The sequence below is a fragment of the Pholcus phalangioides genome, unplaced genomic scaffold, assembly GCF_987345545.1.
Source record: "Pholcus phalangioides strain wild (caught in Gottingen) unplaced genomic scaffold, Ppha-v1.0 ptg000017l_1, whole genome shotgun sequence".
NCBI lineage: Eukaryota > Metazoa > Arthropoda > Arachnida > Araneae > Pholcidae > Pholcus > Pholcus phalangioides.
This window is the reverse complement of record NW_028301610.1, coordinates 8,699,304-8,709,495: the sequence shown is the minus strand read 5'-3', so window position 1 is coordinate 8,709,495 and position 10,192 is coordinate 8,699,304. Positions and strand designations below refer to the sequence as shown.

Genomic DNA, 10,192 nt, shown 5'->3' with positions numbered 1-10,192 from the left:
GAGATTAAATTTTGGATTCATATACTGTATATATCATATCAGGCAAACATCAAGTCCATCCATAACATGAATCACAACGTGAGAAAGATCTGGGAAAGTAACAGCTCTAAAACACAAGAAGCTAACTAATATGTGCGATACCATAACCTTGAAAGTTTTTGACATTTATAAAACTTATTTATCATAAAACAAAAATGAGATTAACTGCATTCAAAGATTCAAAACAGATATTTTACAATCTTTGAAATTTCCCATTTAAATCGTTTATTTAACATTCATATGAAAAACATACCACCGGTATGTCTGGTACTCATTTCGTGGATGGCATTTGCAATTTCCAGAGGCAAACCTGAATCTTCATAAGAGTCTGCAGCACTTGCAGCATTCTGTGAATCACGCCTTTTCCGTTGAAAGTGCAATTCGGCATATTTTCTAGCCCTAGTACACGCGAGGTCAGCATATAATACTGGTGTAGGAATAGATGTACTTCGATTGCATCGGGCATTCGTGTAGCATAATTGGTAGCACAGTTGCTGAAGTTCATCAGCAGTGAACTTGTTCTGATCATATAAAACCGTATAATGGGCAGGTTTGCTTGTTCCGTGGACACCTTCGTGGCTGAATAAGAAAAAATCAAAATACTTCGGATGAACTACATCAGTGTCAATCGTCGTACCAGGTGGTACATTACCCATTTTACCAACACCATCCTCAGCATTCTCAGGCCAAAAACGAGACTGGTTACCCTTTTGTACAGTGATGAATGTCAATGGTGGGACACACTGCAGTTGGTCACGGCAAGCTTCTTGCACTTGTACCACCTCTTTTTGGAGGACCGTATCGAATTGACCCTCACTTACGCCATCTCTGAAGAATACAACACTTTCCGGTTTCCTACCTGTTTTCTGCTCGAAACATTTGAGGAGAGACTTCACCATGCTTTTGATTTCTATTATGATTTCGTGAGGCTGATTATTCCCATTTACATTGTTTTGCAATCTGCACGAAACTGCATATTGCCAAGGATAAGCATCCATGCTTCCAACTAAAGCTGCTATAGATGGACATTTGGACTCTTTTGGGAAATGAGAAACGTCAGCTCCGAAAATTACTATAGGATGTTGGAATACTTTAAGCCTTTTCATGATAAGATGGTTGACACCGCCAATTTTGGAATTTATCTTCAACAAAATATTTTGGATTACATGAAAGTTGCATTTTCTCACTACACTGTCAACCATACATTGAGTTACGAGATGCAACTTGGTATCCCCAAAATACTTGATTTCTTCATAAGTATGATAGATATCATTAGGTGACAAAACAGCCACTACAAACTTAACACCCTGATCCTTTGCTTCTTTTAAAGCATCATAGGTGCTCACCTTACTGCCAAACATTTTTGCAGCTACAGGTTCTGGCAGTTGTAAACCAACATTTCTCGCGTGAATGCATAGTTTGTGTGTCAAATTCACAAGGCAGTTTCTATCGACAAATCCAGGATCGGCAAAGCTTATCAGAGCCCAACTACAATCCTCAACACATCGCCGAAACGAATTTCCGTTCATACTCCACGCACCATTGCTATCTGGCATAATCACATCAGATTCATAAGCTATGGCAGGTGCTGCAATGACACGACCACCCAATTCCAAGAATTCTGTCTCCATGAACAAACCAAACTTCTTCATTGTCTCCCCACTGTACTTCTGTATATTTAGTATTTGTTTCCTGATTTCATTGAGTCTTGCTAATGGAGGTATGACAGTCTTTTCTATCATGTCAGTAGCTGCTTCACCTTCAATTACCCCTAAAAAGGGTTGATATGGAACAACTGTGCAAACTTCTAGAGGGAAAAAGGTTTGATTACATTTAGTTTTCACTTTTAGACAAGGCAAGTTGGGGAATTTCAGCTGTCCATATTTCTGATTGAAATAATTTGCCACTATTACTCTATTTTTATTTTTATAAAAATACAGATGATGTGCCGATTTACTAGTCACTTCATCAACAGTGTACGGTTTGTGGCATGGGCGATGAGTGACTTCAACTGTTACATTCTTCAATCTCTCCGACAAAATATGTACTTGATTCTTCCTCAGTCGATCAATTTTCGTAACATCACAGTTTAATATCTCATTTGCATAATCGATAACGCTTCCAGATTTATGGAAGACCTTGATTGAAGAAGTAACGATTACTGCCGGACCACTTTCAGTCAATTGGACATTCTGTTGATACCCATGCAAAATGTCAAATCCATCTATTAGTTTATAGGGCCGCTGGTTCACATTGAAGAAAAAGTCTTGAACACGCTGCTGATATAGAAGGACTTTACGATAGTTAATGATCGTATTGAAAACCATCATCACCTCGTGAGGAACTTCCATAGTGCGACCATCCAACATGGCCTGAAGCTTTGCTACTTCTATGATATTTGACCCATTACCCTTTTTAACAGGCTTTATTGTGATATCAAAACCTTCACATCTCCCTCCATATACCATGCTCAACCTATAATTAATTTTTTTGTCCTTCATCGGTAGTTTTTCAACAGTATACATATTTTTACTACCATCATACACAGGGCAATATGAGTCCAGTTTATTTGATAACAACATCTTGGTAAAAATCTGTTGGCGTAGCTCTTTTGACAAATCTTCCTCAACTTCTTTTATAACTTCCAGTTTTGTAGCTTGTGCACCTCGCCCATATAGATGTACATACTGTATATCTATATCGTAGTGATAGAAATGTAAATCTTCGGATTTCAGAAGAAAGTAATTTGCAATCAGTGGGATAGGTATTCCATGCTTTCCATATCCTGGTCTCGTGGCTATAGTCAGCCCTGGTGCTTCAGAAACGAGCTGAATGTTCGAACATGAATATGCAGATTCAGCAACATTTTTTTCACTGTAAGATGAATGTTTTTGCTTAGTACCTAGAAAACATGCATGTAGACCCACCTCACATTGAACATTTGAATGTGAATCAGTAGACTCTGCATCACTTTTTTCATCCGAGGATGAGTGCTCTTTCTCAGCACCCAGAAAAGATTCACGTGGGTCTACCTCACGTTGAACATTCGAAACTGAATAGGCAGATTCAGCACCACTTTTTTCAATGGAGGATAAGTTTTCTTTCTCAGCACCCAGAAAAGATTCACGTGGGTCTACCTCACGTTGAACATTCGAAACTGAATAGGCAGATTCAGCACCACTTTTTTCAATGGAGGATAAGTTTTCTTTCTCAGCACCCAGAAAAGATTCACGTGGGTCTACCTCACGTTGAACATTCGAAACTGAATAGGCAGATTCAGCACCACTTTTTTCAATGGAGGATAAGTTTTCTTTCTCAGCACCCAGAAAAGATTCACGTGGGTCTACCTCACGTTGAACATTCGAAACTGAATAGGCAGATTCAGCACCACTTTTTTCACTGGAGAATAAATGTTCTTTCTCAACACCCCGAAAAGATGCACGTAAGCCTACTTCACGTTGAATATCCGAGTTGTAATTAGCAGACTCAGCACCACTTTTTTCATGGGAGGATGAGTGTCCCTTGTTACGTTGTGTTAGAAAAGTTGCATGTGAGCCCACGTCACGTTGAACATCTAAGTGTGAATCAGCAGACTCGGCACCATTTTTTTCATTCGAGGATGAGTGCTCTTTCTCAGCACCCAGAAAAGAGTCACGTGAGCCTACCTCACGTTGAACATTCAAAATTGAATCGGCAGATTCAGCACCATTTTTTTCATACGAGGATGAATTTTCCTTCTCAGCACCCAGAAAACATGCAAGTAGGCCTACCTCAGGTTGAGCATCTTTTTCTCCATGATTTTTTTGGTCATCAGCTGATTCCTTTTGTGTTTCTGCTGCACTCGCTTCACCTTTTCCTTGAAAAAAAAAATGAATAAAGTTTAACAATGCCATATATATATTTCTAATTTCATCTGAAATAAAAAATGCTCACAGAACCTCTTGAAATGAGCATTTGGCAACTTATTCCTTTGACAAGTTCATATTGGCTTGAAAAATATTCATTTTTACGGAAGGTGCGCAAATGGAATGTTCTCAGAAGAATCATCAACAAAGAAGGCAAATACAATGAAAATACAAAACTCCTTAAGCATTTTGGGCACGCTATGGGTGACGTCTTCAGAGGATAAAAATATCACGCTGATCGAGGATCCCACTTGGATTGGTTACCAAATCTGAACCCTCAGTTGCTCAGCGGAAAGAAAAATATGCGTCTGTCCAAGTCAAACCTCGTGACCAGAATGACCAGTTTGCCTTTTTCGTTGTTGATTTTCTGAGTATTATTAGGCAAAGTTTTTACCTACTCTTCCAAATGGAATGTTCACGACTGTTGGTTATTTTATTGAGGGTTTAAGATACAAAAGTTTTTCATCACTTACTGTGACTTTTCATCCCTTTGGAAAAAAAAATAATTATTTAACCTTTTAGGACCAAAAAGGAAAATTAAAGAAAAAACAATGTGTTGTAAAATGCCTCTCTGGAAGATAGAAAATGCAGAAGACGTTGGTGGTTCTATATTGAAATGACTGGTCACATGAGAAATGAAAATGAAAAAGTTTTTCTTTGGGAAACAACGTTGACTACTTCATCACACACACCAACTCCGGTCATATCGCTATACGCAATTTACTGCCGTTAACGATTTGGGCTGGAGATGAAGGTGCCATCTATCGGTGGTCGCTTCAAACTCGGTAGAGAAAATACCTTGTTATCTATATTCTTTCTGCGGTTCGACCCTGGGACCTGATGGCAATGTAAACAACTTTGGCTGGAAAAGCTTTACTATTAGTATCGTTTAAGGAGTGAAGCAATTTTATTTTTTTAGTTACAAAAACAATTACATTTTTTTCAGAATTTTTACAGTTTGAATTTAATTCACGTCTTCGCAATTTGTAAACCCCAATCATTGCAGATAAATTCTGAAAACTTCAAAGTCAAATACCTCCATTAATATTATATTTAAAAATATGGGATTTTTTGCAGAACTTTTCAGAGCAATACGCCTCTTCAAAAAGTGTTATGACATTTTAAGAAAACACACGTCATTTGAAAACTTTTTGTAATTGGAAATATACTTCTAAAGCCAATGGTTGCAGAGATAGTCATGTGGAAAAAAGTTTGAATCAGTTTGTAAATTTCAAAAGGAATCAATGGATCGGTCTGCCGAGATTTTTTTTAAGGCCACCAAGGTATATATAAGTATATCTTAAGTTCCCACTTTTAACCCCCGTTTACATGTGCAATATAGCGGTAGCATTGAGAGTTCTGGCACGCGCTCGACAACTTTTTCCCTCGTAGGGAAAGAGGAGGAAATATTTACACACTTTTCTATTAGGATTTTTGCAGTGCATAACCCTTTCCCATAATTCTTTGCAATTTTTCCCTATTCTGAGAGCAAAAAATAACGGGTTTTTCATTCCCCATGTGAACGGGCTTTTCATTTATAAATTTGTTATCACCTCAAAAAAGACCTTGTTTATAAAGAAATACCAAGAGACATGTCGGAACTATGCGTTTCTTAACATTTTTTTGACCATGTTCTGCTTTGGAACTCATCTCCCTTTTGTAAACCTCTCGCCTACATCCAGGAACGGGACACTTTCTACTCATTAAATAGATATTTCTGAGTAAATTTGGGTAGAAAAATTCTGTGGATAAGACTGATCTCTGGACTCCGGGCTAAAGTTCTACGAGATTGCTTCTTGTAAGAGTTCTATTGAGTTCCAAAAATAGAAAAGCATTTTTTCAACACGTCTGGTGAATCTTTAACACGATACGATACAGAAAATACGTCAGATATCCATGACACACAAGGAATTTAATTTGTGATATTATAATTTGTTATTGAGACAAATTTTCTTCCCTTTCCAAAAAAAGAGAGAGAAAGAGAGATAGATACGTTATATTTGTGTGAAATTTTGGATTTTTTTATTCACGGATATAGCACCTAAAACCTCAAAATCACACAATTTCATACCTAAATGTTAAGAAAAAAATTCAGTACATTTAAAGAACTGAAATTGTTTTTTCAGTAATTTTCTTGTATTCAATTTTAAAAAAAAGACAAAAAACTTCATTATAAAATATTGAAGTTGAATGTCTTAAAAAAGTTAAACTCAAAATTATTGAAGAGTATTTTGAATAATGTAAAGGTATTTCCATGATTAGAATTGAGAAAGAAATTATACCGCAAGGGCAGGGCCCCCAAAACGCAGGACCCGTACCGCACCTCTCGCACACCCTCGAGGGCTCTCTGCTCGGATTAAAATTTTAACTCCATCGACGGTGTAAACAATCCAATCCGATTGCACAACGTATTAAAGTGGTCCAAAGAAATTGAAAATGAGACTAAAAATTGCAAATTGAAATTTATCAGACGGAAATCGCAATCTAGCTAATAAGTGGATTTTCAACAGCAGCTGAATTAATCAAAACCAAAACTTTCTGAACTATCAAATATTGGCCCTACAAAATACTTATATTGAATGACTAGAATAAAAAAAGTCAAGCTGGTTCAAGTCTTATTTATGACATAAGAGTATACTTTTTTAAATTGTGAAAATATTAGCATGTTAAAACAACGCAGCCCATCGAATATTAATGTGTCAAAATTAAGTTGAATGCCATTTTTGTAATCCATACAAATGATCAGACATCTGGAACATGAGGAAACTGACGGGAAAAAAACTGTCTGAGCAATCAAAATTGTATACGCTGTCAAATGTAAGAGGAAACTGATTAGAATATGAGTATAAATTATGAAATGCATGTCGCATTCAACTTATACTGCACAAGCATTATTTAATAATTCTAGTATACAGTGTGTCCTGAAGTCATTATCGGCCTTTATCTCACCAACCGTTCGTCGTGAACGTATGGTTTTGGGCTCAAAATATGCTCAAGAATCACTTTGTACCAGGTTTGAGAGGAAAATGCAGTGCGTAACAAAAGCCGCTGTGGTAGTCGAGTGGTCATAGTGACGGACACGCGTCGCGAAGTCCCGGGTTGGAACGCATAGGGTAGCATTTAGAAACATGGAATTTTTTTCGGTTGGCCTCAGAGAGTCAGGGTAACAACTTTCTTATTGGAAGTTAAAGAACAGGCGGGACCGTATAAAAATTTAGATTTTTTTTTATTTTATGTCACAACATATTTTCGTTCTCGAAACTGGTACAGAGCGATCCCTAAACATATTTTGAGCATTTTTTTTTAAATTAACACCATACCTCTACGACGAACGGTTGATGAGGTAAAGGCCGAATTAGGACTCACAGGACACCCTGTATAATTTTAGGTAAGAAAATGATCTCCAAATAAATGAAATTGGTGATATTAAATAAGCCACTAAATGGTTAATTTGAAATTATGTCAAATAAAATAAACAATATAATCTAGTAAAATTCATATTCGAGAAATTCTATTCGATATGGATAAATCACTTTAAATTTGAATGTTTCAGTTAAAAAGTTAAACAGAAGTTGGTCATATACGGTATATAGAGATTCTACGCTGCATATAATGCATCATCATCAATCATTTCAATCCACTGCTGGATGATGGTCTCCTAAATTTTTCCATTTTACTCTGTTACGCCATCCAGTTGACTCCAGCCAATTTTCGAATCTCGTCGATCCATTTTGTTTGGAGACGTCTTCTGGGACGTTTAATACCACGTAGGGTACCAATCCAGAATACTTGTGGTCCATCTGTTGCCCTGTTTCCTTGCGATGTCCAGTCCATTTCCATTTTGAACGTTTAATTCTTTCCATGATATCATATATACCTTTGTGCGGCTTCTTATGATTCGTTTTCTGACACTCCAGCGTTTGTATCGGCTTGCTTGTGAGTGTCAATGTTTTTCAGTCGATGCATATATATGTTACGTACATATGATAAATCCCGTTATTGTGCATACATATCAAGCTGGGTACATACCATTTGGTAAGTTAGATAAATTTCCCTAAATTTATCACTTCTTTTTACCGGAGATTATGCATAGTACTCAAGCGTCGCGTCGTTGGTAAATATGATGAATCGTACTATATACATAGTAATTCATACTATGAATATATTACGATCGTACCTATATAATAATATATTGTATTATTATATAGGTACGATCGTGAAATTTTTTATCATTATATCGGGGTCCGATTATATTCATCACACATACTAGACACATTTCGAATTTTTTTCATATTTATCAAATTTACCAACGACACTTGGCTATTATGCATATTCGCCGATAAAAGTGATAAATTTATCAAACTTATCAAGACGATTGGTAAGTATGCATAATACGGTAAATGATTTATCACATTCACCGTATAACATATAAATTATGATCTCCACATTAAGGAATCTCCTACCTTTTAACATGGTAAAGAAATTTTCTTATGTAGAATTATTGTTAGAAATATTACTCTTTTATATCCATTGTGATAAATATCAATATATTATATTGTTTTTATATTTTATTATTTTATATCAATATTTATTTCAAATTTTTACCACATATATTTGATTGTGTATGCTATCTTATGTCAATATACGAAAAAATTTACGTATTTTTCCAAATACCTAATTTTTTACAAATTTTCAAAAAAAACATCCACCCGCATCGAAACAGCTGCCGTGCATGATAAAATAACGACATCGATGAAATTGAATGAAAATTGATTCAAAATAAAGAAAACTGTTGAGTTCATACAATGATGAAAAATAGATATTTTAGACCGACTAAATCTTATTCAAAATTAAATTTTAAAATTTTAAATTTTTTTGCAACCAAAGTATTTATGAATGGATCTCAAATCTTTTTCGTCATTTTATGTACTGACCAGTTTCCTTTATTTTGAATCAATTTTTATTAAATTTCATTCATGTCGTTATTTTATCACGCGTGCAAGCTGTTTTTAATGCGTTTTTTTTTGAAAATTTGTGAAAAATATTAAGTATTAGCAATATGTAATATTTCTAGTATACTAGCGCACACAATAAAATATATTTTAGAAATAAGTCAACAGATAAATAATATTTTAAATAATATTTCTACATAAGTTTTTTTTTACCATGTTAAAAGGTGGGACATATCTTAAATCAATTTTAATGATATAAATTGTTTCCTTAATAAAATTAATGCATTTTCAATCTGTTATTAAATTTTATATCGGAATATTTGTCAAAAAAACATCATGATAAGAGAAATATTTCCAAATATTCGTGTTTAACGTTTATTCCACAATGACATTTCATTTACGTGTAGCACACAATCTGTTTTGTTTTCCCCCAAAAATTGTCTAGAATGATCACAAGTAAATTTTGGCCACTCAAATTGCAATTAAATTAACAGATAACAGCAAATTGGAAGAGATAAGAAACATTTCTTCCGATAATTATTTTCAAAAATTCTTTTCAAGATTAAAAACTAACCAATACACAAAACATATGGAGCAACAATTTAAGTTAGTGAAATACGGAAAAAATGCTAATAAAATAATAATTCTAATAAAATAACAATTTTATATCGTATATTTTGTATAATTCTTAACAAAATTTTCATTAAATTTCAAAAAATTCCCATAAAAAAAATAAACCCCAATATGGTCCCAAAAATCCCAATAGATAGAGCATTAAAATCACAAAATAATTAATTTTAAAGTACATATAATCAGTCAACTATAAATTTCTGACTTTTAAAATATGACAAAAAATATTTCAAATAACTAATTAAAAATTAAATGAAAATGAATAAATTACCTTCTGAAGACATTTCAAGTCCCATTTTTCAGGCAACCGTCAGCAAGAGTCTTGTAGAGTAGAATGAATCGTGATCAGCAATTACCGTGACTTAGAAAAAGTGACACGTCAACATTCATTATGGAATTTATCACCAAAATTCAAATTATCCGAAATATTTAAAAAAAAATTCAGAAAAATTAAAAACGATTATTTTTACGAACAAAAAAAATTTGCTGCCTTTCCTTTTTTTTGATTGTAATTTATTTTAATATTGTTACCCTAGTACAATTCGGAACTATATGGATAACCAAACTAAGAGCAATGGAGAGTCACATTTACGTCACGTTGGTTCGGCTCAAAACAGTGAAAAATGAATAATTATTTCTCGTTCAATGTTGTTTTATTGTGAACAA

General features: G+C 34.4%; 1 protein-coding gene across 1 annotated transcript; it reads right to left on the bottom strand.

Annotated features, from left to right (window-relative positions):
• Window positions 1-241: 241 nt before the first annotated feature.
• Window positions 242-9,834, bottom strand: LOC149072212 (protein argonaute-1-like). The gene is made up of 2 exons (XM_089246930.1): window positions 9,798-9,834; window positions 242-3,895 (listed from the first exon to the last, which is right to left on the bottom strand). Exons 1-2 carry the CDS (start codon window positions 9,820-9,822, stop codon window positions 276-278), a joined length of 3,645 nt encoding a protein of 1,214 aa, XP_089103056.1. The 5' UTR covers window positions 9,823-9,834; the 3' UTR covers window positions 242-275.
• Between the last annotated feature and the right edge of the window lie 358 nt (window positions 9,835-10,192).